Raw genomic sequence first — 26,733 nt, forward strand, 5'->3', positions numbered from 1 at the left:
CTGGGGGGCGCTAACTGACCCCTGCGCCAAGTGCCCAGGCCCCTCCCGCTCTGCGCCGCCCCTTGCACGGGGCGGGCTGACTTGAGCAGCCTCGCTGTGGTGCCCAAGGGGGGGCTAGAGCCTCGCTCTGGTCTCACGCCGCGGTGGGGGGAGCCTCGCAGAGCCCGCTGCGGAGCCGCCTTCGCGCTAAGACCACGCGCCGGTTGGGCGCAAAGTCTGCTGGGTAACGGCTCGCACGGGGTTCCCCTCAGCATCCCCGGGCCGGTAGCCCTTCCCCCCCCCGACCTCCTCCCCCCCCTCCCCCGGCCGGGTAGCCCTTCCCCCCCCCGACCTCCTCCCCTCCCTCCCCCGGCCGGGTAGCCCTTCCCCCCCCCCGACCTCCTCTCCCCCCTCCCTCGGCCGGGTAGCCCTTCCCCCCCCCGACCTCCTCCCCCCCCCTCCCTCGGCCGGGTAGCCCTTCCCCCCCCCCGACCTCCTCCCCCCCCCCTCCCTCGGCCGGGTAGCCCTTCCCCCCCCCGACCTCCTCCCCCCCCTCCCTCGGCCGGGTAGCCCTTCCCCCCCCCGACCTCCTCCCCCCCTCCCCCGGCCGGGTAGCCCTTCCCCCCCCCGACCTCCTCCCCTCCCTCCCCCGGCCGGGTAGCCCTTCCCCCCCCCCGACCTCCTCTCCCCCCTCCCTCGGCCGGGTAGCCCTTCCCCCCCCCGACCCCCTCCCCTCCCTCCCCCCGGGTAGCCCTTCCCCCCCCCGACCTCCTCTCCCCCCTCCCCGGCCGGGTAGCCCTTCCCCCCCCCGACCTCCTCCCCTCCCTCCCCCGGCCGGGTAGCCCTTCCCCCCCCCGACCTCCTCCCCTCCCTCCCCCGGCCGGGTAGCCCTTCCCCCCCCCCGACCTCCTCCCCTCCCTCCCCCGGCCGGGTAGCCCTCCCCCCCCCGACCTCCTCCCCCCCCCTCCCTCGGCCGGGTAGCCCTTCCCCCCCCCGACCTCCTCCCCCCCCTTCCTCGGCCGGGTAGCCCTTCCCCCCCCGACCCCCGCTCCCGGCCGGGCCGGCGAGGTAGCAAACATGTTTTCTGATGGGTAACCAAATCTGAGATTCAGGTTGTCTCTAGACTGTGCGGTCCTTTAAATTCTGTCTTATTTAGACTTATAATGTTGGGGGGAGGGATTTTTTTAGATGACTGATGCATTCAATTTGTATGAATTGCAGTGAAGACAGGAGAGAATCTAACTCTTTGCGTTTTTTGCTTGTTTGTTTTAATTAAAACATCAGGAACAAAGTTCCTCATACAGATCATGAGCCGCAAGGTAGGTGTAAAAGTGTTGACCTGTCAGGCAGGTGGAGGGGCTCAGGATGGAGTATTACTTTAAGCGTGTATAAGAAAAGATAACTGAGCTCCCCAAATACATGGCTTAATTTTTCTTGGGAACTGGTTCTTTGAATCCTCTTAAATGTATTGGGAAAAGAGGATGTTTCAGACAGAAATCTGTGGATTTTAGCATCTTGGAGGAAACCTTTTCTCTGTGGAGCACAAGAATACGTGGTTCCTAGTACCCCATGTTATACATGGGTCACCAAGAATCAGCTTGTATCCTGTGCATGCACAGCGTAGATGTAAAGTCTACCAGTTGCTGTAGTGCAGTTGATCTTTGACACTTAGTAGCTGTGATGGATAAATTTGAAATAACTTCAAAGTTATTTCCAGTGCCTGGAAGTTGAAGCTAGAAAAACGCAGAATGGAAATAAGGTTTTTAACAGTGAGGATAATTAACCACTGGAAAAATTGCCAGCTGTTGTAGATTCTCCATCAAATTTTAGAAAGACATCCAATTTTGATTTCAAAAAGATCTGCTCTAGGTCAAATGGGAATTAATTCATGGCAGTCCTATGCCTTGTGTTATACATAAGGTCAGCCTAGATCAGTAGTTTTCAACTTTTTTTTCATTTGAGGACTCCTAAAATTTTTTGAATGGAGGTGCAGGACCCCTTTGGAAATCCTAGACATAGTCTGTGGACCCCCAGGGATTTGCAGGTGACAGGTTTAAAACCACTCCTAGATTATCATAATTGTCTCTTCTGGCCTTAGAAATCTGTGAATCCCCTCATTTTTCATCTGTAGGGTTGATATTTTGAGAAGGAGAGTGACACTCAGAGACTGGCTCAAAGGGTCCTCCAACAAACCTTCAGTTCTTTCAGCATCAGTAAAATGGATTTAGAAGGCAACTATGGTAAGTGTTTCTTTGCTGACTTCTAATATTCATGCAGGGACCTGGACTAGATGACCTCTCAAGGTCCCTTCCAGTCCTACAATTCTGTGTTTCTATTCATGGTTCCTGCAAAGATACAGTGAGAGACCGCTTAGATTTTTGAAAGTATTAAAGTATCTTACGCTTGGTTAAAGGAGGGAGTGGAGTAACTTTCCGCTATAGGCATCAAGTTTGGTGAATATATGCTTCTGTGTATTAGAGCAGCAGTTCTCAAATTTTTTCATTCTGGGATCCAAAACCAGGTGCAGTGGTGGTCTTGCAATTCAAAAGCGCACAAACTTTAGAGGCAATAAAGGATTATGTGGGTCAATATCACAGCAAGAAACAATACCTAGGTTTTGCAAGGTGGGTGTGAGACTGGCTGGGTAATATGTAGTTGTTGGGTCGTGGACTGGGTGTACTGAGACAAATGCTTCTAGGCAGAGTATTGGGTGCAGATACTCTACATCATGCCCCAACCTTTTTGAGCCAGGAAGGCTGGAGTGGGGGCGTAACTCAGCTGTGTGTGGTTGGTTTTATTTATTTAGCGTATGCAATCCGACCAAGCTGCAGCGTTCTTACCAGTGATGTTCAAGGCATGAAGACCTCCAGGAAGTTGCCATTTTGCAGTCCTCCACAGTGTGCATCATGGTTTGTGGGTTCCCACATTGACCTAGTGGACTATGTCCCCCAGCTGCAGCATGTCTGTGGTCTGGAGAAATGGATGATCCGACTAGCAGATCAAATTTGCTGGGTGGGGTACAAACTGGTTATAAAGCTACAGTCATGTCTTGTGCAGACGGGGCCTAAATTAGTTTCCTGGAGATCATCCCAGTAAAGTGACTGTTCTTATTGGGGCCCTGTCCTTGCCATAATTCATAATTGACTTTATTACCAGTGGCTGACTCCAAAATGCTTTTTGCTACAGACGCAACATGGTTAATATCCTGTTAGTACTAGGGCTGTCAAGCAATTAAAAAATGTAATCGCGCACTTAAAAATAATAGAATACCATTTAAATATTTGTGGATGTTTTCTACATTTTCAAATATATTTATTTCAATTGCAACACAGAATACAAAGTGTACAGTGCTCACTTATATTTATTTTTTTATTACAGATATTTATACTGTACAAAAAACAAAAGTGTTTTTCACTTGACCTAATACAAGTAATATAGTGCAATCTCTTTATCATGAAAGTTGAACTCACAAATGTAGAATTATGTACAAAAAAAAATTGCATTCTCACACAAAACAATGTAAAACTTTAGCGCCTGCAAGTACACTCAGTCTTACTTCTTGTTCAGCCAATTGCTAAGACAAACAAGTTTGTTTACATTTGCAGGAGATAATGTGTCCATGCTGATGATGAGTTCTGCTCAATAACGATTCAAAGCAGCGTGGCCCAACACATGTTCACTTTCATCATTTAAGTTAGATGCTGCCAGCAGAAGGTTGATTTTCTCTTTTGGTGGTTTGGATCTATAGTTTCCACATTGGGATATTGCTCTTTTAAGACTTCTGAAAGCATGCTCCACGCCTCGTCCCTCTCAGATTTTGGAAGGCACTTCAGATTCTTAAACCTTGGGTTGAGTACTGTAGCTATCTTTAGAAATCTCAGATTGGTACCTTCTTTGCATTTGGTCAGATCTGCAGTGAAAGTGTTCTTAAAATGAACAACATGTGCTGGGTCGTCATCTGCGACTGCTATAACAGGAAATCTGTGGCAGCATGTGGGTAAAACAGCGCAGAGGGCGCACCGCTCTCCCCCAAGGAGTTCAGTCACACATTATTTAACCCATTATTTTTTTAAACAAGTGTCATCAGCATGGAAGCACGTCCTCTGGAACGGTGGCCAAGGCATGAAGGGGCATACGAATGTTCAGCATCTCTGGCATGTAAATACCTTGCAATGCCGGCTACAAAAGTGCCATACAAACTCCTGTTCTTACTTTCAGGTGACGTGAATAAGAAGTGGGCAGCATATTTCCCGTAAGTGTCATCAGACTTGTTTCTCTCAGTGATTGACTGAACAAGAAGTAGGACTGAGTGGACTTGTAAGGTCTAAAGTTTTACATTGTTTTTTGGGTGCAGTTATGTAACACAAAAATTTACACTTGTAAGTTGCACTTTCACAATAAAGAGATTGCACTTCAGTACTTGTATGAGCTGAATTGAAAAATATGATTTCTTTTGACAGGTTTCAGAGTAACAGCCGTGTTAGTCTGTATTCGCAAAAAGAAAAGGAGTACTTGTGGTACCTTAGAGACTAACAAATTTATTAGAGCGTAAGCTTTCGTGAGCTACAGCTCACTTCGATGAAGTGAGCTGTAGCTCACGAAAGCTTATGCTCTAATAAATTTGTTAGTCTCTAAGGTACCACAAGTACTCCTTTTCTTTTTATGATTTCTTTTGTTTATCATTTTTACAGTGCAAATATTTCTAATAAATAGAATAGAGTGAGCACTGTACCTTTTTGTATTCTGTGTTGTAATTGAAATCAAGATATTTGAAAATGTAGAAAACATCCAAAAATGTTTAATACACAACAGAATACTAATTGAAATGTAACTGTGGTTCATTTTTTTAATAATTTTTTTTTTGAGTTAATCGCATGAGTTAACTGTGATTAATCAACGGCCCTAATTAGTACCATGGTCAGGTAAGGGTGTTGCCCTCTCCAGAGGCCTAGCCAGGTATATGGTGTTGGTTTGATGCATTGGGGATGTTTTTCCCCCCTATAGTAGTTCATGGATGGATGGGCTTGGTGCTCTGGAACCACTGAATGAAGTTCAGGGCTTGTGTACGCTTCCGCTTAATTTGATGTGACTCATGTCGGTCTCGGATATGAAAAAGCCACCCCTCTGAGCTGTCCGCACCAGCGCTAAGTCAGTGGGACACACTCTCATTCTGTCATAGCTTCCAGCTTTCGCTGAGGTGGAGTAATTATGCTGACAGGAAAGCACTCTCTGGTCTACATAGTGCGCTTACACTACTGCCCTACATTAGCGCAGCTGCAGTGAATCTGGTGAAGACTAGCCCCCAGACCAGGACCCTCTTGCAGTGTGACTACCCCTCGGGGCACACTCTCACTAGGACAAGCCTCCTGGGCTTCAGCTCCTCCTCCGTCTGACCTCGGAGCATTCAGCATCCCTGTCTCACGCCATAAGTTCCCTGCAGTGAGCCACCTGAATAAGACACCTGGGGAAACCTTACATGCCCTCCAAAGGGGCCATGCACCCCTGACTTCAGCAGTCAGGAGTGACTCTCAGCCAGCGGTGTAAAACAGAAGGGTTTATTAGTCGTTTGGAACACAGCATAGAGCAGAATCTTGTTAGCACAGAAAGCAGAAAGTTACAGCAAAGTTCATCTTGAGCCAGAGCCATGGGCTCTCCTCCCGAGTCCCAAACGAGGAGCCTGACCAGCCTCCAGCAGCCCACCTACAGTTACACCCAGTTTCCCCTCCTCCATCCTGTATGCTGTTCCCCAGGCAAACCGGTCCCTGGTCTCCACCTCTCTTTTTTTCTCCAATTCCTCCGACTGGCTGTGTCAGAGGATGGGCCCCGGCAATCAGTTGCCAGGGTACGACTATTGTCAGGGCCCAGGGAGCTCGAGAGCACTTGCACCTTCCCTCTCGGGGTATCTGCAAAGATCACACACCCTTATCCCACCACCTAGTTACTTGTGCAACACATAGGGAAAACTGAGGCGTGCACAGTATTCATACAAACACTAAGACACTTTCCACTTCGTCACAAGTAACCATTTGTCCTAAGTACCTGTGTTAATCTTTCTCAATGGCCTGACCCTCAGATCTCCCTGATGCTGTTTAGAAAGGCTGCAAGCTTTGGATTCACCAAGGGCAATCATGCTGACCAACCTGATTGCCTTCCGTGATGAGAAAACTGACTCTGTGAATATGGGGAAAGCAGTGCATGTGAGATATCTTGACTTTAGCAAAGCTTTTGATATGGTCTCCCACAGTATTCTTGCTAGCAAGTTAAAATAGTATGGATTGGATGAATGGACTAAAGGTGGGTAGAAAGCTGGCTAGATTGTTGGGCTCAACGGGTAGTGATCAATGGCTCCAAGTCTAGTTGGCAGCTGGTATCAAGCAGAGTGCCCCAAGGGTCGGTCCTGGGGCTGGTTTTGATCAGTATCTTCATTAATGATCTGGATGATGGGATTAATTGCACCCTCAGCAAGTTTTCAGATGACATAAACCTGGGGGGAGAAGTAGATACGCTGGAGGGTAGGGAAGGGTCCAGAGTGACCTAGACGAATTGGAGGATTGGGCCAAAAGAAATCTGATAAGGTTCAACAAGGACAAGTGCAGAGTTCTGCACTTAGGAAGGAAGGAAATCCCATGCACTGCTACAGAGTAGGGACCGACTGGCTAAGCAGCAGTTCTGCAGAAAAGGACCTGCGGATTACAGTGGATGAGAAGCTGGATATGAGTCAGCAGTGTGCCCTTGTTGCCAAGAAGGCCAATGGTATATTGGGCTGTATTAGTAGGAACATTGCCAGCAGATCGAGGGAAGTAGTTACTCCCCTCTATTTGGCACTGGTGAGGCCACACCTGGAGTGTTGCGTCCAGTTTTGGTCCCCCCACTGCAGAAGGGATGTGGACAAATTGGAGGGAGTCCAGCGGAGGACAATGAAAATTATTAAGGAGCTGGAGCACATGACTTACAAGGAGAGGCTGAGGGAACTGGGGTTATTTAGTCTGCAGAAGAGAAGAGTGAGGGGGAATTTGATAGCAGCCTTTAACTACCTGAAAGAGGTAGTTCCAAAGAGGATGGAGCTAGGCTCTTCTCAGTGGTGGCAGATGACAGAACAAGAAGCAATGGTCTCAAGTTGCAGTGCGGGAGGTCTAGATTAGATATTAGGAAACACTATTTCAGTAGGAGGGTGGTGAAACACTGGAATGGGTTACCTAGAGAGATGGTGGAAACTTCATCCTTAGAGGTTTTTAAGGCCCAGCTTGACAAAGCCTTGGCTTGGATGATTTAGTTGGTGTTGGTCTTGCTTTGAGCAGGGGGTTGGACTAGATGACCTCCTGAGGTCCCTTCCAACCCTGATATTCTATGATTCTAAGCTGGTCCCTGGTATCAAAAAGGTTGAAAAACACTGATTTATGTAATCAATCTGGCCAGTCCCCCTTACTTCCAGCTATCTAGAAAACCTCCCACAGTCCGTTGGCCCATGTTCCTTTCTGTGCATGCCCTCTGTACACTGATACAAACATGGATAAATAGCATGGAAGGTGTGAGGGGAGACGCATTTGTGATGGCAAGAAAGCTGCTGCATGGACACAAACTGAATCCTGAAGAAGAGGTCTGTGTATGCTTGAAAGCTTGTCTCTCTCGCTATCAGAAGTTGGTCTTCACCTACCTTGTCCCTTCTGTGTAATGTTAAGTGATTAAGTGCCTGTCTCTGGGTCATAGTATGGACTAGGAGGAACATTTTCAAAAAGTGCCTGTGACTTAGGCCCTCACTATGTTCAGTGAGTATTGGGCTCTTAAGCACCTGCCAACCTCTGCACTTTACAGGGCCAAGTGCACTGTAGTGCAAATTGCATCCTTAACTCCAGACATGTTTGTTTTTAGTTTGATTTTTTTCTTAATCCAGCAGAGATGGCCTTGGAGTATGAAGGTAAATGCAAAAGGATTTACTTCAGAATGCCATGCTTCTGCCAGTCCTTAGCATGTCACTACTATACAACTAGCTAATGTGGTAGCTTCAAGGGTTTTTATAGTGTTTTTTCCAACTCATGTTCTGCATAAGTACAGTCATTAATATGTACTAGCCACTCTGCACTACTGATTGCACTTTCCTCATTTTTAATTTAATGTTCCATTCCTCAAAAATCCGAAGTGAATTTGGTTGGGTACACACAATGAGTGCCAATTTAACATTTTTGTCTCGGCTATTAAAAATTGATAGCTTAACCCTGTTAGAGGGCAGCTCCAGTACCTAGTATGTTTCCACACTTGTTAATTGTGTTGATGATGAGCTTAGATCTTGTTTTACAGAATGTTTTCTTTTGTCTTTTTATTCCTTCTCTTCCAGTTGATGCTTTGGATCCAGAGAAGTTAATACAATGTCCCTATGATAACTATCATCAAATCAGGGCCTGTCGGTTTCCCTATCATCTTATAAAGTGCAGGAAGGTAGGATGGGATGTTAAGGTCTCTAATGCATTTGGGAAATCATATTTTTGTAAATGCTAATGCATGGTGAGCTCAGTATGCTGTGCTGCCTTTTGCTAGAAGGATGCATTCACTTGCTATTAGGCTGGAAGAAACCGTCTTTATTTCATATTTATCTTTCTCATCCATTTACCACTTAGTAAAAGCATCCAGTTCATATTTAGTAATGCCCTTCAGATTAGTGCATTTACCCTGAAGAAAGGCAAAACAAGTTCTTCAGAATACCTAGATCAGTGATGGGATCCTATTCTCTTCCAACAGTTCACTCATGGGACCAGGGTATTTACTTCCCACTTCAGGGCCATGGAGCAAATGCAACCAGTGTTATATGGATACCTTCTGGCTGGCCAAAGCAGAAGTGATCTGATGTTGCAGTTAATTCTTTACTTTGCAATCAGAGTAGTACAGCTGCTAAGCCATCTTTTTTTTATATTGCTAATAACTCTCTTCAGTGTACATCTGTCTGAAACACTCTGTCTTCTATCCTGGGCGAGAATGCAATATATTTAACAGGAGAATCTGCTCCTTTTGTCCTCTCAGTCTAGTATCTTATTTTAACCTCTCTAGTGCTAGTGTATATTAGTTGTACTGATATAAGCACGCTTATGCCGGTATAACTGCATCCACATGTTAACATGATGTACTGGTATAATTGTATTGCTTAGGAATCACACCCTAGCCAACATAGCTATAGTATATAAAAGCCATGCAGAGCAAGCCTGAGGAGTGGGTTCTTCCTCTTTGTATTCTTGCTCTTTTCTAAGGGTAAAGGCTCTTCATTCAGTGGGGACAGTAGTGCTCTTCTATGTCCACACTAGTTTACCTATACTGGCAAATGCTCCCAATATAGATGTGGCCTCAGCTGGAACATTGAGTAACTTCCCTCCCTGTTTCAGCAGGGTTAAATTAACTGCAAAGACCTTTAAGCTCTAGCGCAGGCAGAGACTTATCATAGAATATCAGGTTGAAAGGGACCCTCGGGAGGTCATCTAGTCCAACCCCCTGCTCAAAGCAGGACCAATCCCCAAATAATCATCCCAGTCAGGGGCTTTGTCAAGCCTGACCTTAAAAACTTCTAAGGAACAGAGATTCCACTACCCTCCCTAGGTAACGCATTCCAGTGCTTCACCACCCTCCTAGTGAAAAGTTTTTCCTAATATCCAATCTAAACCTCCCCCACTGCAACTTGAGACCATTACTCCTCATTCTGTCATCTGGTACCACTGAGACAGTCTAGATCCATCCTCTTTGGAATCCCCTTTCAGGTAGTTGAAAGCAGCTATCAAATCCCCCCTTTTTCTTCTCTTCCGCAGACTAAACAATTCCAATTCCTCAGCCTCTTCACATAAGTCATGTGTTCCAGTCCCCTAATCATTTTTGTTGCCCTCCGCAGGATGTTTTCCAATTTTTCACATCCTTCTTGTAGTGTGGGCCCAAAACTGGACACAGTACTCCAAATGAGGCCTCACCAATGTCGAGTAGAGGGGAACGATCACGTCCCTAGATCTGCTAGCAATGCCCTACTTATACATCCCAAATGCCATTGGCTTTCTGGCAACAAGGGCCCACTGTTGACTCATGCCAGCTTCTCGTCCACTGTAACCCCTAGGTCCTTTTCTGCAGACTGCTGCCAAGCCATTCGGTCCCTAGTCTGTAGCGGTGCATGGATTCTTCCGTCCTAAGTGCAGGGACTCTGCACTTGTCCTTGTTGAACCTCATCAGATTTCTTTTTTGGCACAATCCTCCAACTTGTCTAGGTCCCTCTGTATCCTATCCCTACCCTCCAACGTATCTACCTCTCCTCCCGGTTTAGTGTCACCTGCAAACTTGATGAGGGTGCAATCCACGCCATCCTCCAGATCATTAATGAAGTTACTGATCAAAACTGGCCCCAGGACCGACCTTTGGGGCACTCCACTTGATACTGGCTGCCAACTGGACATGGAGCTATTGAATCACTACCATTGAGCCCGACAATCTAGCCTGCTTTCTCTCCACCTTATAGTCCATTTCAGCCAGCCCATACTTCTTTAACTTGCTGGCAAGAATACTGTGGGAGACCGTGTCAAAAGCTTTGCTAAGGAATAACACATCCACTGCTTTCCCCTCATCCACAGAGCCAGTTATCTCGTCATGGAAGCATTAGATTAGTCAGGCATGACTTGCCCTTTGTGAATCCATGCTGATTGTTCCTGATCACTTTCCTCTCCTCTAAGTGCTTCAGAATTGATTCCTTGAGGTCCTGCTCCATGATTTTCCAGGGTCTAAGGTGAGGCTGAGTGGCCTGTAGTTCCAGGATCCTCCCTCCTTTCCTTTTTAAAGAAAGGCACTACATTAGCCTTTTTCCAGTCCATCCGGGACCTCCCCCGATCGCCATGAGTTTTCAAAAGATAATGGCCAATGGCTCTGCAATCACATCCGCCAACTCCTTTAGCACTCTCGGATGCAGCGCGTCCAGCTTTTCTAAATAGTCCTGAACCACTTCTTCTCCACAGAGGGCTGGTCACCTCCTCCCCATGCTGTGCTTGCCCAGTGCAGTAGTCTGGGAGCTGACCTTGTTCATGAAGATAGAGACAAAAAAAAAGGACATTAGCTTTTTCCACATCCTCTGTCCCTCATTTGCCTTCATTGTTCAGTAAGGGGCCCACACTTGCCTTTGACTTTCTTCTTGTTTCTCTAGTTTGTGGCTTACTTAATTTAAAAATAAAGTGGCTGAATTATTTAGGGTTTCAAAGCACTTACTCCCCATGTAGGCTTTTTAGGGCAATTTCATCTGTGCATTGAACCATGCCAGTGATGACACTGCAAACAGTTTCACTGTGCTTGTTCTGGGGCTGATCTTCAATAAGATAAATTCAGGGTATAGTTTAAATGTAAAAATAAACAAACATAGGCCGTTATCATAAAGGATGTGTATGCTCTGCTGTTTTTCCACTGCTTTTTGTGCTCAGGACCTGAACTAAGTTTGGTTTTCCTTGTTTTAATTTTTTCAACCTATTTCAGGATGCAGATTGCACAACACATTAGAAAACACAAGGGTTTGGGTGAATTCAGTGAGATAGCACATGCTTTTTCTGTTTCTCTAGAACCACCCTGAAATTGCAAAGCAGCTAGCCACATGCCCCTTTAATGCCCGCCATCAGGTTCCTAGAGCTGAGATCAGCCATCATATATCAAGCTGTGATGACAAAAGCTGCATTGAGGAAGACATTGGTGAGAAAATATTAGACTTCTTTGGCTCTGTGAACTCGCTTTAGGAACTCTTGAGCTAACAGAGTTCTAACGTTACTTTTGCTGTTAGTGTTAGATTTGTTTTAATGCTCTATTATTCCATAAGCAACCCTTTACCTGTAGTGCTTCGTGATCCCGAAGCAGCAGGGAGTCCTTGAAGACTTGAGTTTCATTCATTCTGTGTCCATGCAAATTCTCCTAAGCATCTGAGAGGCAACTGGCTTGCATTACATGTGTTATCTGCCAGAGATTTTAGCATTAAAATGGGAATTGTGCATTGTGCCTTAAACTATGTGTGTTGAATGAGATCTAGTTGGAAATCTGGATGGCTTAGAGAGGAAAGATAGTGGCCATGAGAGAGGTGGGTTCTCCAGTGTAGATCTGACCTGATAGTGACCAAAAATACTTTATAGACTGTCTAGTGGCATATGTGAAATAAATTGGTCTCAGTCCAGTTCTTAATGGATAAGTGTCTAGGTCATAACAGTCCTCACTTCTGTTGCATCCTACTTGACTATCTTAGCAGAAAAGCCATGACTGAGCCAGGGAGGCTGAATAACTTTCCCAACAGGAGTTGGGTTCCTCCAGTCAGAGTGGGGCAGGTTGGGGAGGGGACTATGGGAAAAGCTTCCCTACCACTGCCCATGCTGTCTGTTCTGTGATGAGGAGTTCCACTTATCCAGGTCTGTCAGCCAGCACCTAAATCACTTGGCTATGTGGGTCGTGTTCCAATTCCTCCCAACACTGATATCTATATGGCTATCACTACACTGGAAAACATACCTATTCTCTGGCAAAAGTAGAGTTGTACTGAAGATAGCAATGATATGCATGTTAATGTAGACAGGGCGTAGAGCCTGACAGTGGTTGAAAAAACCCTGAGCAGTTTTTTTTGTGACACGCACGGTAGAAACACACCTGAACCCTCTCCCAATTAGTATGTTGGAGCAGCTGCACCATTGCTTAAAAATGTGTGCAGAATTGTTTAGCTTTAGAAAAGGCCTAAAGCAGACATTGGCAAATGGGGGCCACATCCACCCTGCCAGATCATTTGATTTGGCTTGCCAAACATTCGGTGTTGTAGCAAAAGTTTCTGAGTTAGGCAATATATAGGCCTCTAAGGTATGGCCCACAAAGGGTTTCAGGATTTTGTGTCCCCCTTTGCTACCTTCAAGGGGTCCATCCCCTGGCCCCTCAAGAGTTTTGCTCCTAAGACTGGGGGAGTAACTGATCAGCTTCCAGTGTGTGCTGCTCTCTCCAAGGCCTAGAGCTATTCTACGCTAGGTCAAAAATGATTAATGTCCCTAAAATAGGATTTTATTTATCCAAAAAGATTTTCTCACTAGAATCTTCTTTGCTTAAGTGAGTCAGTCGAATAATTGCCAGGGAGAGAAGACGAACATTGTCAGCATGTGGCAGCCGCCCCCATGTGACGAAGATTGGGCTAAGGTAAGTAAGTAGGTGGTTGACACGGGCTGTCAGTGCCTTGCTATTCCCTTCTTCTTGCCCCCAAAGAAGTCATGGACTAGGAGAGAGAGGTCCCATAGATCCTTCTGCACAGATCATGTGTTGGGACATCCAATTATACAGTCCCTGAACAAATTAAATTCTCCTGCTTCACAGGCTCTTCCACATGCCTTCTATTCTCTACAAAACTTCTGTTGTTTTCCATATAGTCTGTTGCACCATCTGTGCTTCGATGAAAATGAAAATTGATAACCTTTACACTTTATATTTCTCAATTAAATGTCTGCTTTGCTGTCACTTATGCCAAGCCTTAGAAAATTCTCATCCTGTTTTGTAAACCTAGCAGCGTCTCTGCCATATTTCTTATTTTATGTTGCTATGACGCTTGCAGAAGTTACTCAGTACTGAGCCACAATGATGTCTGTTTCCTTTTGGCAGATCTACAGGAGCAATCAAATTCTACTTTCGTTTGGGGCACATTCAGTAGTGGCGTAAACAACAGGTAGCAAAGGTGTATTTCTTGTGACAGTGTTTTCCATAAAAGATGTGCTTTCAAACTACTTTTAACTCATGCTTCTGTGTTGTTGGGAAGATGCAATTTACTTTATGAATCCTATTTTTGGGGTGATGGTGAGGGCCTTCCCACTGGCATGACTCAACATTCCTGTGCCCCTGGGTCAATGTTTCCTGTCTCCTTTTAGTAGCAGGTCCATATGAGAGTATAAGAACATACCATTGCTACCAGATAATGGTTACTCCTCTAGTTCTACTGTAGTACTACTAGTGCTGATGGTCCTGGATTCAATCCCCATTGGTTATATATTTGTTGGGGGCTTATGAAACACTAAATTGTTATGCTGGGCTTGATAAACATGCAGACTGATGTCAGCTGTTAAGTAATTTAGGTTTAAACTTCTGACAGCTAATCTAATCTCTCATGACCTGAGTCAGAAATAATCATTTTGTTGTTTGTAAAAAGAAAAGGAGTACTTGTGGCACCTTAGAGACTAACAAATTTATTAGAGCATAAGCTTTCGTGAGCTACAGCTAGTGAGCTGTAGCTCACGAAAGCTTATGCTCTAATAAATTTGTTAGTCTCTAAGGTGCCACAAGTACTCCTTTTCTTTTTGCAAATACAGACTAACACGGCTGCTACTCTGAAACCTTTGTTGTTTGTGTAATCACAATGCAGGTTTGGAAAATGAAGCATAATGTGTCTGGTCGTTATCTCTGTCTCACCCCTGAACACCCAAATCATTGTACTGTGCCTTACCTGTCTAATCAGAGGTCATCAACATATGGCCTTCTACAGCCTGTAACAGTCACATAAAATTGTAGGACTGAAGGGACCTCAAGAGGTCATCTAGTCCAGTCCCATGCACTCATGGCAGGACTAAGTATTATCTAGACCAGTGGTTTTTCAAACCGCGGGTCGTGACCCAGAACTGGGTTGCGGAACGAAAGGCACTGGGTCGTGGCGGCTCTCGTCAGCACTGCTGACTGGGCCATTAAAAGTCCCGTCGGTGGTGCTGCCTAGCTAAGGCAGGCTAATCCCTAGCTGTTCCAACACCACACTGCACCCTGGAAGCGGCCAGCAGCAGGTCCAGCTCCTAGGTGGGGGGGTGAGCCCCAGGGTTCCATGCACTGCCCCCGCCCCGAGCACCGGCTCTGTACTCCCATTGGCCAGTTCCCGGCCACTGGGAGCTAGGTGGGGCAATGCCTGTGGGCAAGAGCCATGCGGAGCCACTTGCACGTCTCCGCCTAGGAGCCGGACCTACTGCTTGCCGCTTCCGGGGCGCAGCGTGGTCCGCGGTGCCAGGAAAGGCAGGAAGCTGCCTCTGCACCCCAGCTGCACTGCTGACCAGGAGCCTCCCGAGGTAACGCCACATCCCTGCCCCAGCCCTGAGCCCCCCCAAACCCTCCTGCACCCCAAACCCCTTATCCCTGGCCCCTAGCCCAGAACCTGCAGCCCCAGCCCAGAGCCCTGACCCCCTCCCACACTCTGAACCCATCATTCTTGGCCGCAGCCCTCACCCCTGTACCCCAACTCTCTGCCCTAGCCCTGAGACCTGCCCATATCCCAGACTCCTCATCCCCAGCTCCTTTGGATCGCGGGCATCAACCATTTTTTTCAACTGGGTCACCAGAAAAAAAAGTTTGAAAACAACTGATCTAGACCATCCCTCACAGTTGTCTGACTAACCTGCTCTTAAAAATCTCCAGTGATGGAGATTCTGCAACCTCCCTAAGCAATTTATTCCAGTACTCAACCACTTGGACAAAAGAAAAAACTTCCTGTCAAACCTAAACCGCCTTTGCTGAAATTTATGCCCATTGTTTCTTGTCCTATTCTCAGTGGCTAAAGAGAACAGTTTTTCTCCTTTTTCCTTGTAGCAACTTTTTATCTACTTGAAAACCAGTTATGTCCCTCCTCAGTCTTCTCTTCTCCAGGCTAAACAAACCCAATTTTTTTCAATCTTCCCCCATAGTCATGTTTTCTAGACCTTTAATCAGTTTTGTTGCTCTTTTCTGAAATTTTTTCAATTTGTCCACATCTTTCCTGAAATGTGGCACCAATCATTGGACACAATACTCCAGTTGACATTTTATCAGCATGGAGTAGAGTAGAAGAATTACTTCTCGCATCTTGCTTACAACACTCCTGCTAATGCATCTCAGAATGATGTTGACTCATATTTAGCTTGTGATCCAGTATGACCCTCAGATCCTTTTCTTCAGTACTCCATTCTAGGCAGTCATTTCCCATTTTGTATGTGTGCAGCTGATAGTGGAGTACTCTGAATTTGTTCTTACTGAATTTCATCCTGCGATGGGTTCCCCCAGGGGTGCCACCTGGGACTGGGGTTCCACTGAGCCCTCTGACTCACCAGCCTGGGCTCCCTCTCAGCACTGTGCTGCTGTGACAGGCTATAGACTGCTCCGGGTCCTACACTCCCACCAGCATTCACACAGGTAGGGATACACCCAGCTGCAGTTTCATGCAGGCTCTGGACAGCCACTGCATGATCCAGCAATAGAGAGGCTACAGCCAAAAAAAACCCCAGTCTGGGACCCCAGAGTTGTCCTGCTCTGATCAAAACCCCAACCAGTATGAATTTATTACTCAGTTCCCCCACAGGCATACCAGTTTAGATAAAGCAAAAAAGTTTATTAACTACAAAAGAGAGATTTTCAGCCTAAAATACTAGAAAGATTGGATATGAATTAGCAAATTCTCACTGTGGCTCATGATGCAGTCAGACTTGCAGATTCTTAAGGGACAAGCTGCATTTGTTTTGCAGCTTGGGATCTCCTACCCCGTTTCAAGACTTTTTTTTCTTTTGGAGTTTCTCTCTGTTGAGTTGTGGGGAAGTAAAGAACAACCAACAATGTCACTCCTTGCCTTATATAGCTTTTTCATATGGCAGGAGCTCTGTTTCAAACTTGGTTCCCAGACCAGTTTGTGGAAAAATTCAGGTACCCCAAATGGAGTCCAGAAGTGTGGGCTGGTCACATGCCCTTGCAGAGTCATAGCAGCCATAACTTACAGACTGGCCTTCCACAGGAAGGCTAAGCTATTTCCACAGCCCATTGTCTTTGTTGTTGAACCATTAGCACTGTTTGGCTTCTTCATTGTTGTACCTGAAAGGCTGGCTGTGGGTGTTTTCCAGAGTAAGCCCATTTGAAATACAGATACCTAGTCAATATTCATAACTTCAGATACAAAAATGATACATGCATACAAATAGGATAATCATATTCAGCAAATCATATATTTCCAATGACACCTTACAAGACGTATCTTGTACAAAACATCATAATTATGCCATAATCATCCTAATAATAATATTATGATGAATATGGATATTATGATATATGAATATTATGATGAATATGGAGTGTTGCACATCCTATTTACTTCAGACCATTTCTCCAGTTTGTCTAGATCATTTTGAATTTTAATCCTGTCCTCCAAAGTACTTGTAACCCTTTGCAGCTTGGTATTGTCTGCAAACTTTATAAATGTGCTCAAGATACTGAACAGAACCGGACCCAGAACTGATCCCTGTGGGACCCCACTCAATATGCCTTTCCAGCTTGACTGTGAACCACCTACTCTCTGGGAACGATTTTCGAACCAGTTATTCACCCACCTTATAGGAACTTCATCTAGGTTGTATTTCCCTAGTTTGTTTATGAGGAAGTCATGCAAGACAGTATCAAAAGCCTTATTAAACTTAAGATACACCACATCTACCATTACCCTCCCCCATCCACAAGGCTTGTTACACTTTCAAAGAAAGCTATTAGGTAGGTTTTGCCACGATTTTTTCTTGACAAATCCATGCTGACTGTTCCTTATCGCCTTATTATTTTGTAGGATTCGGCAATTTGATTGCTTAATTATTTGCTCCATTATCTTCTCGGTAGTGATGTTAAGCTGACTGGTCTGTAATTCCCCAGGTTGTCCTTATTCCCCTTTTTATAGATTTGGCACTATATTTGCCCCTCAAAGATAATTGCTTATGGCTCAGATATCTCCTCAGTCAGCACCTTGAGTATTTTAGGATGCATTTCCTCAGGCCCTGCTGACTTGAAGACATCTAACTTGTCTAAGTAATTTTTAACTTGTTCTTTCCCTATTTTAGCCTCTGATCCTATCTCATTTTCACTGGCATTCACTGTTAGACATCTGCATGTATAGAGACGACTAGGGCATGTGTGCCGAGATGCCATTTACAGTTGAGGGCTGTGCAATACTGATGATCAAGCTTTAACTCTGATTTTTCTTGCTGTCTTTGGTTTATTTCTTTCTTGTCTGGATGACTGATTCTGGGGATTGGCATCAACATGTTGTACACTTTTCTCTAGCCTTTGCGAGGAGAAGTAACTGTTCTGATTGCATGAAGGTTTGTTTAAATTAACATACTCTGTCTTCAGTTTTAGAAAAATACTTGAATATTTATAGTAAAAGGTACTTGGCTAAAAGAAGTACACATGTGTAGGATAATTCGTATTTGATCTCTTTCAGCTCTGGGTCCAGCGTAGTAATGGAACAAAAGAGTAACCTAATGTCAGGCATGAGAGCACCCAAGTCCTTGCCATATAGCCTATCCTGGAAAAGCAGTAAGTACAAAGGCTGGTCATCTCCTCATGCTGTAAGCTGGGACCTACATGTTAGCTCAAAGTGGAACGGGATAACTTTTCGCTGTATTTTTATTCCGTGTGTCAGCATTCTCCTACATAAACTTAAATGCTTTTATTACCACCATCAGCAAGTGGAGATGGAGAGCTCTGTAATCCTCCCTAGAAGCAGCTGCATTTCTGTAGTGGATGGAGTGTCTTCTGTATCCAGGTTTTATTTTGCTGTAGGCGGCATTATGTCAAAGGTTGTCAGGCTCCATGTATTGCCCCCATTACTATAGCATCTGACATCTAAATTATTCACCGCTATTGGTTGAACAAAAGTTGAGGCTTACAAACGGGTCTGAGTTTGGCACAGTGGAGCTCAACACGGTTGTAGCTCTTCTGGTATAGCTGCTACTGAAGTCAGTGGAAGCTGTACACGTGTGTAGCAGCTGTAGCGTTTGGTTTTGCAAAACTTGATTGAAATCTTATAGCTAGGGTGTGTCTATCCAGGGAAACCTACCATTATTACTTCCAAGGGGATGTAATCTAAACTGAAAAGGCCATTGTTGTTTGGAATAAGTGTTCACGTAGGAAGTCACTGACATAGTGGTGTAGTAATGTGTACTCCTGAGGGAATTCTGCACTAAAAAATTAAACATTCTACACACAATATTTTAAAATTCTGCATATTTTTTGTCAAAATAACAATATAATCACACCAGTTTCAATTATTTTGGTATCTTATTTCAAAATACCCGTCAGCCAGTATGTTTCTAACAATACAGACAGCAAAAAAGATTCCCCCAGGAGCAGAGAGTCAAAGAAATTCCTACAACAACCCAGTTCCTGTTTCTCTGTTATGCTTTTGTTGGGCACCTGTCTGAGTGTGTCACACATCAGCTGGGCCCATCTTGGGCAAATCTTTGTCCCTCCAGTCTTAGACATCCACACCCCCTACGCTCCCAGAGTCCAACAGTGGGGCACCCCCTTAGTCCCCCAGATACCTGCACACCCTACCACCCAGAGATCCAGAGGGACAAACATCCTGATGCTGGATCCCAGGCTTGTACGGAGTTTCCTGCATGCCTCTTCCTTCCTTCAGGACGTGCTGGGAATTGCACCTGCATGGAAAAGTCCAGCTCCCCCTCCTCCTGGCAGTGTCATGTATTTGCAAGCTGGAGAGCCAGGCTCTGCTAGGGCCCGCATCTGCTACTGACAGCCAGCAGTTTTGCAGCACTAATTCTGCTCTGGGGGGGAATTAAATTTGTACAAATTCTGCACTGTGTTATGGCACAAAATTCTCCCTGGAGTAAATGTTGGTAAATTTCCCCTATATGCAAGCCTGGGTCTGTTCCCAGCGGTGTCTATGGATGAGTTATTGTAGTTGTTTGGGAGTGTGGGCTCAAGACTTGGCATTTTTCTCAGTCATCTGAGTCCATCCCTGATGTGCTGAAATGGCTGTTATCTCTCCCAGAGTCTGATCCTGAGCTTCAGCTCCATGCCTTACTCTGAATGCCCTATCTCAGCCCTTTGCTGCATGGCTGTCCTGCTTTCCTGTCAGCTACATGTCATGCCAGTGGAGGGGATGAGGGTCTCTGAAACTGACGTCAGGCTGTGGGGAGTGGAAAAGGTTCAGAAAAGAGAAGTAAAAATATCAGGGCCTGGAATGGCTTCCATACAAGGAGAGACTAAAACGATGACTAACCGGGATATGATAGAGGCCTATAAAATCATGATTGTTGTAGAAAAAGTGAATAGAGAAGAATTATTTACCATTTCACACAATACAAAAACCAGGAGGTCACCTGATAAAATGAATAGGCAGCGGGTTTAATACAAACAAAAGGTAGTACTTTTTCACACAGTGCACAACTAACCTTTTTGAACTCATTGACATGGGATGTTGTGGTGACCAAAAGTGTAACTGTGTTTAAGCAAGAATTGGATAAGTTCATGGAGGATAGCTCCATCAATAGCTATAGCCAAGATGATCAGGGATGTTACCCCATGCTTTAGTGACTCTAAATCTGTAACTGCTAGAAGCTGGGAGTGGAAGAGAAGGGTGGGATCACTGCATAATTGCTCTGTTGTGTTACTCCCCTTGAAGCTCTGGTAGGGGCCACTGTTGGAGACAGGACACTGAGCAAGATGGAATATGATCTGACCCAGTATTGCAGCTCTTATGTTCTTATGAGCTCTTGCCATATATGACTCTTCACAAGGTTTTGTTCTTTAAAAACTGATTCAGTTGCTCAGTGTCCCAAGAGCCCGATCCCCAAAGCATTGAGTTCAGAGTAACTATTATTAAACAGCCTGGTGGTATTCCATGCCATCTGGATTTTAGGGAGGGAGTTTCATGTACTTGCACTATACTTAATTGAAAATCTTTTACCCCTTAAACAGCAACAAGCACTAACTGGAAGGAGGTGTGACCCATTGAGCATTTTTCTTGGTCCCCTTGTCAAACTGTAGCTGTGACAGACTGGCCATAAAGCTGTCCTGTTCTGGCGATGCCTGTGGCTTGAAAGAAAGCAAGATTTTGCAAGAGAATTCCTTTGAAGTAGCCATTAATTTAAACATTAGGGAGGATTATGGTCTTTTACTTCTGAGTATATGACGGAGGTTCTGTGATCTGAGCATCTGTTCCCAGTGTGAGCCCCACTTGCTACAGAGACTGTCTCCTTAATCTTGGGCAAGTTACTTAAGCTCCCTGTGCCTCAGTTTCCCCATCTACAGAATGGAGGAATAGTAATACTTACCCTGCAAGTTAAGTATTACTAGTTATCTGAGAAGATAAACATGTGACTTAAAGCATCCTCAGGTGAAAGGTGATGGAGAAGCACAAAATACCATTATTAGGGTTTACACTTTGGGTAGGAATTTGCCAGTTAAAAAAAACAGGCCTCCATTTTTGCAGGAGATCCCCATTGAAATACACCCGTTACTTGATGCCTGCTGTAAATTGCCAGGCGAAAGCGTGAATGAACTGAGAATGCAGCATCATGGACACAGTTATTTGCAGTGCAAAATACACTCCATATAAATGGGGGCTTGGTGTGAAGCTTATTTCTGTAGTTTATTTTTAGCACTGTATTTTGAGCTAGCAGGTCAGGATTCATGTAACTGTAACTCTGAGGTGCTGAGTGATGAATACATTTCAAATGCATAATGTCTAATAGTCTGGTTGTAATCTGATTTAAGAAAAATCTGAAAATTGTAATACACTATGCTAATCGACTCCTTTGCACCAAGCAGGGTATTTTTTTTTTACCCTTTAAGTGCAGTTCTCCTATCAAAAGCAGCCTTACATAAAACACATGGGCAGGGGGCCAAGAGAGAGATGATTAATTCCCAAGTTTTCCTCAGGTGTTAGGCCAGAAAATTCATGAAGATATTATTTATATTGTTGGTACAACCAGGATCTCATGGAGCTAAGGGCTGTATAAACAGAGAACAAAAAGACAGTCCCTTCCCCAAAGAGCTTAGAATCCAAGTAAGAATCTGAAAGTCACGCTGGCTTGTGCATTGCCAAGAATTAGAGATTCTGCAGCTGGAACTCAGTTTGATTAATCTGGCTATGCACAAGCCAGCTCTCCCTCTCAGCTGTGCTGGCTTTGCAGTGCTAGCAGAAGTAGTTTGGTCAGTAAAGTAAGCAGAAAGATAACAAACAAATGCACATAAGTAGCAGGTGAGAGTAAAGGGAACTGTCTAATATCCTCGCTTTTCAAGCCAGAACTAAACTTTAAAAGTGCCCCAGTACTTAGAGCAGCAGTGAAGCTTGCATTTTGCCTTCAAAACACCTCTCTTTTGGACTCCTTTTTAACCAGACCTGTTAGGTACAACCAGATGCTTAATCACCTCCCATAATTTTGCAGACAGCCAGCCCAGGTTATTGTACCAATTCCACAATAAAACCTGCTGGGTGCATGTGTCTAGGGAGTACAGAGTGTGTTGTCGGTAGCTCTCTGCTTTTTTTCTATGCTGAAGTGCATGGATGGGAAATTGGTACTTGAAAAACAACTGCTCATCAGCTTTTGCTACGGTCATCACTATGGGCTGGCTGGCTGTGGTATGGAATAGTCGACCATTTCCAGATGCTGGAAAGTAGGTGTCCTGATTCCAGGTGGAGAGTCCACATGTATCATTGGACAGGTACTGGAACATTTCACAGACAAAACCTGCAATCAGTCTTGTCACTGTATGGGCAGGCCACCTTGGGATTGTGTGCACCTGTATCTGATTAGATTTTCTAGTACATTAATCTTGTGAGATGAGGTTTTCTAAGGAGGATACTTGGGTGAAAGGGGGAATGGCTTCGCTCAGTGCCTGAAGGTCACAGCATTGATAAACACACACTGGAGATGAGTTCAGGTGTGTCTGTGTACATTTGGATTGGTTGAGAGTGAGCTAAAGCAGAAGGACTTACTCCAAGTGTGTGGTAACGACCCTTAGCATGCCCAAATAGAGCAGCTGGTCATATAAAGCTTTAGCTAGCTTTCTAGCCAAGGTGTGGTGAGGATCCAGTCTAGCAGGGCTTTGTGGAGACCTACAGAACGTACCTGTGCTTCATAATTGATCTTTCTTAATGAATCATTTCACTATGGGCTGATACACGGGATCAGCCTTCTTCTGCTGGGTCAGCTCCCAAAGTCACAGCAGTAAGGACGGTTGCTTGGTTTTCATTCCACTGAAGGTGTTGAGCTCCAACCAGACAGTCTGGGTCTATTTTTGGGAAGGAACTAATGCTGAGCTCTGGGCTCAGGTTGGGCACTAGTCCTGGTCTTGCATGAGCACAGTCAAAGGGGTAGGAATAACAGCACCACCACCATACATTGGGACTCTATATAGAGCAGTGAGACATCTGCTTCCTCCAGTTAAGGAGCTTTTCCTGCATGTTGCTTGTAAACAGAACAGTTTGTCTAATAAACTCCGCCCTTCTCTGTGTATATGAAAGGGCCCCTAAGCCCTTATCCAGGCCTCCAGTCCCATTCCCCTACTTCCTGGTATGCTGACCAAGGAGCAAAACGCTAGCTCCCCTGTGCTAGTACAGGTGTTGCTTGTGCTCTGGTGATGGTAGCATGAGGAGTGCTTTGCTTTGGTGAGACTGCAAACTGCCTGGTTCTGAGCACGAGTGTGGAAGAACAGTCCCAGTGTCTGAGTTTCAACACAAAAGGAAAAGGAGTACTTGTGGCACCTTAGAGACTAACAAATTTATTAGAGCATAAAAGTTAGTCTCTAAGGTGCCACAAGTACTCCTTTTCTTTTTGCGAATACAGACTAACACGGCTGCTATTATGAAACCTGTCAGTTTCAACACAGTGATTGACTTTGGTGAGGGGGTAGCTTGTGGATCTAGACTGAGTCCAAAGCAGCTTGTCTGATGCTTACAACTGGGGGATGATGTTAGAGCTGCTATTGTTGATTATCTAAAATGTCTTGCTTTTTAATCTAATTGCAGGAGCTGGTAACTGAAGACCAGAGAAGAGGCTGCTATTGAGTGCTCATCATCCGTTTCCTTTAGAAATGTGAGGTGCTGGTTAGGAGACTCACACTTATAAATTCCCTCTGTGTTGGCTAAGCACTCGCAGCCCTAACCTTCCTGCAGAACTGTCCTTCACATATCGGCTGCTGTCCCGAAATTATCCCGACCAAGGTAATTAGACAGAATGCTGTTAACCCTTGATATCAGAAATTAAACCCTCAAAAACTAACTCCACACACGCTGATGCCAAGGAGCTAGCAGAGTTCAAACTGTCTGGATCAGCATGCTCTACAAGTTACCTCCTGTTGGGTGTTTGTGTAAATCATTGCTCAAGCCCTGCATGTCTTTGGATTTAAATGTGTTGCAGCTGTTTACCACTGCGTGGTGCTGATGATACGTCTCTCTCATAGGGATTGCTGTGCCAGGTCAGACCATTGGTCCATGTGAGCCCACACTGGGGGTAAGCTCTCAGTGGTACATCTCTCCCTGATGGGAAGTTAGGCATCTGAATGTTTGGTTCCCTCTAAGTTTCCCTCCAGAGACCTTGAATGTGTGCTAGTCCTTGTGTGTCCCAGGGTCAGATCAGCTGCAGCTCTAAGGCCTGCCTGTTATGCCCACCCACCTAGATGTGAAAAAGGAGCTGCCATTCAGACTGTAGATGGTGTATGGGGGAGTCAAAGCAAAAAGCCTTTAAAACAAAATATTCTCATTGCTGTTTTGATTAGGCCTAAAAGTTCATTTGTAAGGGAGCTGGGATGGGGGATTCTGCTGAAAAGTGGCTGCCTTATCAATAAAACAGTTGCACTGTGCCCTCCCACCATGGCAGCCCTAACATCACACTTCACATATGTGATGCCCAGTGCATGCTGCTGCTTGAGCACCTCTGGCCTGGTGCCCCTCTCTAGTCTTGCTCAGACTCTCTTGGGCTGTGGGGGCTTGCAAATGATTTTTGTACTCCGTCATAGGGAGTGCCATTTAGTTCTGAGCAGGGGCATATGTGGGTGTCCTTGTGCTTCATGGAGAAGGTGAGGGAATGTTAATTGTTGTAAGGACAGGGCTGGGGTGGCAGGAACATTACGCATGCTGGAACATCCCCCAGTCTAACACTTGGTGTCACGTGATCTGGATAACATTAAAGCGTATCCATATCTGGAGAATATCCAGCCAGAAGCTCTGTCCCATCTGTGTCTCTCCAGCAGAGCAAAGAGAACAGAGGGCAGCCAGGAATTTCCCTGACATCAAGCTGGCATAACGAGTTTCATGCTACCTGCTCCCTTCTCTTGGGGCAGAGAAGTGCTGGAGTGGGTCTCCCTAAAGCATCATACTCTCCAGCCATTCTTGGCCCAAAGAGCAGTCTCGGGAGAACTGTGGTAGTCAGCATAGTTTCAAGTAGTCCTTAGCCTGCATTAATTACACTAGAAGATGTTTCTGTCCCCGGCTGGCTCCAGCATCGGCATGTCAGCCAGACATAGGATGTGGCCCATCACATTCTAGTCAAACCTGTCTTGTCCTGTTCCCCTCCACCGCGCAAAAGAGAAGATTTGATCTTCTGAGTAAAGAGCAAAGGCCCCTCCTCGCTCTTAGCCTAGCATCACTGCTTGATCCTGCACAGGAAGAATAATCCTACGCTTGACATCCGCTTGTCACCATGGAAACAACTATGGGGCTGGCCCTTTGAGGGAGTGAAGTGTGTTTGGTCAGAAGGCAAGTGTAGCAAAATCCCCTTTTGCCACCCTGCCATTCTGACAAGAAATAAATATGTGCTCTGGTTAGTGAACTCTTCATATACCCATTGTTGCATCCACGAGATACTCTCTTGGGAGGGATTTCAGTGTTCCACTCTTGGCATTGTGGTTTAATAGGTCCCAATTGCAAACCCGATGAGAGAAATGTCTTAACTTGTGATAACAGGTAAGTAGCAGCTTCCCCTCCATTGGCATTACTTGTTGCGTAGTTTTTTAAGTCTTTGCAACTTGAACATATTTCTCTTGAAGGCAGAGTTTAGTAGTCAACTTCTTAGCAGCAAAGCAAACTATACATCTTTAATTTGGCCATTAAAACTAGTCTGTGAAAATCCCAGTGCATGCAGAATAACTCTCCCTAACAATATTGGCAGCATGTCACTAACCTCCACACTCCAGATTGGCACATTCTGTAACGCCTCCATAGAATGCATTCTGCGTGTCCTGTTAGGTCAGCATGTTCGCCTCCAGAGGACAGATGTCATGGGACTTCTTTTAGGCAAGCTATTCTGATACATTGCCTCAAAGATTTGTGGAGGCAGAAAGGTGCACAGACCTCAGACACTGAGCATGCCCATCAGCACCAGGGCAGGAATTGAAACAGTGTTGCCTGGAGCTACCTCTGGGATTTCCCAAAGGGCTTGGTGTTGGCCTTCAAGCTTGTCTACAGTGGGAAAGTTATTGAAATAGCTGTTCCGGAGTAACTCCCTGTGTGGACATTTACTGCTGAATAAGAGTATCCTTTTCTAATTTAGTTTAAAACTTAATCCACCTCCAAAGTGAGAAAAAGGCACTCGTATTCTAGAATAGTATGTCTACATGGGGCCTGAGACAGATGTCGCTATTCTGGGAGACTTCCATGTGTAGAGACCCTGACTGTTCCTGGTGACTCTAGTGGAAGGTGCTGGCTTCAGTGGAGCAGTTAAGCCAAAGCTGCATGTGTCTCAGACTCCCACTCTCTGGTATTAAAGGGCAAGAAAATTCTCAGCTGGGTTTAGGGCATAGTACCCCTTCCCCCCACTATGTGATCATGGAAATAATCCCCCTGTTGTCAGTCAATGCTGTGTCTTGTCCCAGCCTGTCACCCGCAGCACTCATAGTGACAAGCTCTGACCTTACCCTGCCTGCCCCACCTTAGGACATTAACAACATGTACATGTGACCTTACAGCTAACTTGTTATCAGAAGCTGGGTTGAGTTTTGATCTAAAAGATCCATGCAATAAATAAC

The 26,733-nt window shown here is 45.4% G+C and overlaps 1 protein-coding gene across 4 annotated transcripts; it reads left to right on the forward strand.

Moving 5' to 3' along the window:
- Positions 1-40: 40 nt before the first annotated feature.
- LOC119846155 (gametocyte-specific factor 1-like) lies at positions 41-26,374 on the forward strand. 4 transcript variants are annotated; one of them, XM_038379425.2, is made up of 9 exons: positions 41-223; positions 1,264-1,298; positions 2,111-2,219; positions 8,312-8,412; positions 11,538-11,664; positions 13,046-13,130; positions 13,586-13,651; positions 18,182-18,276; positions 23,738-26,374. In XM_038379425.2, the coding sequence occupies exons 3-9, from the start codon at positions 2,198-2,200 to the stop codon at positions 23,749-23,751; spliced, it is 510 nt and encodes a 169-aa protein (XP_038235353.1). In that variant the 5' UTR covers positions 41-223; positions 1,264-1,298; positions 2,111-2,197; the 3' UTR covers positions 23,752-26,374. The 4 variants fall into 4 exon arrangements, with proteins under 4 accessions (XP_038235353.1, XP_038235352.1, XP_038235354.1 ...); XM_038379426.2 differs by lacking the exon at positions 41-223 and adding an exon at positions 1,075-1,091; XM_038379424.2 differs by lacking the exon at positions 1,264-1,298.
- Positions 26,375-26,733: the final 359 nt, after the last annotated feature.

The sequence above is a fragment of the Dermochelys coriacea genome, chromosome 20 (genome assembly GCF_009764565.3).
Source record: "Dermochelys coriacea isolate rDerCor1 chromosome 20, rDerCor1.pri.v4, whole genome shotgun sequence".
Taxonomy (NCBI): Eukaryota; Metazoa; Chordata; order Testudines; family Dermochelyidae; genus Dermochelys; species Dermochelys coriacea.

Excerpts from the sequence above, each read along its gene's own strand:
- LOC119846155 (XM_043506788.1), top strand. The coding sequence starts at position 8,221 with ATGTTTCCACACTTGTTAATTGTGTTGATGATGAGCTTAGATCTTGTT. Across the intron at positions 11,665-13,045 it reads CTGCATTGAGGAAGACATTG|TGAGTCAGTCGAATAATTGC; the intron begins GTGAGAAAATAT and ends TCTTTGCTTAAG. Across the intron at positions 13,652-18,181 it reads AGTAGTGGCGTAAACAACAG|CTCTGGGTCCAGCGTAGTAA; the intron begins GTAGCAAAGGTG and ends GATCTCTTTCAG.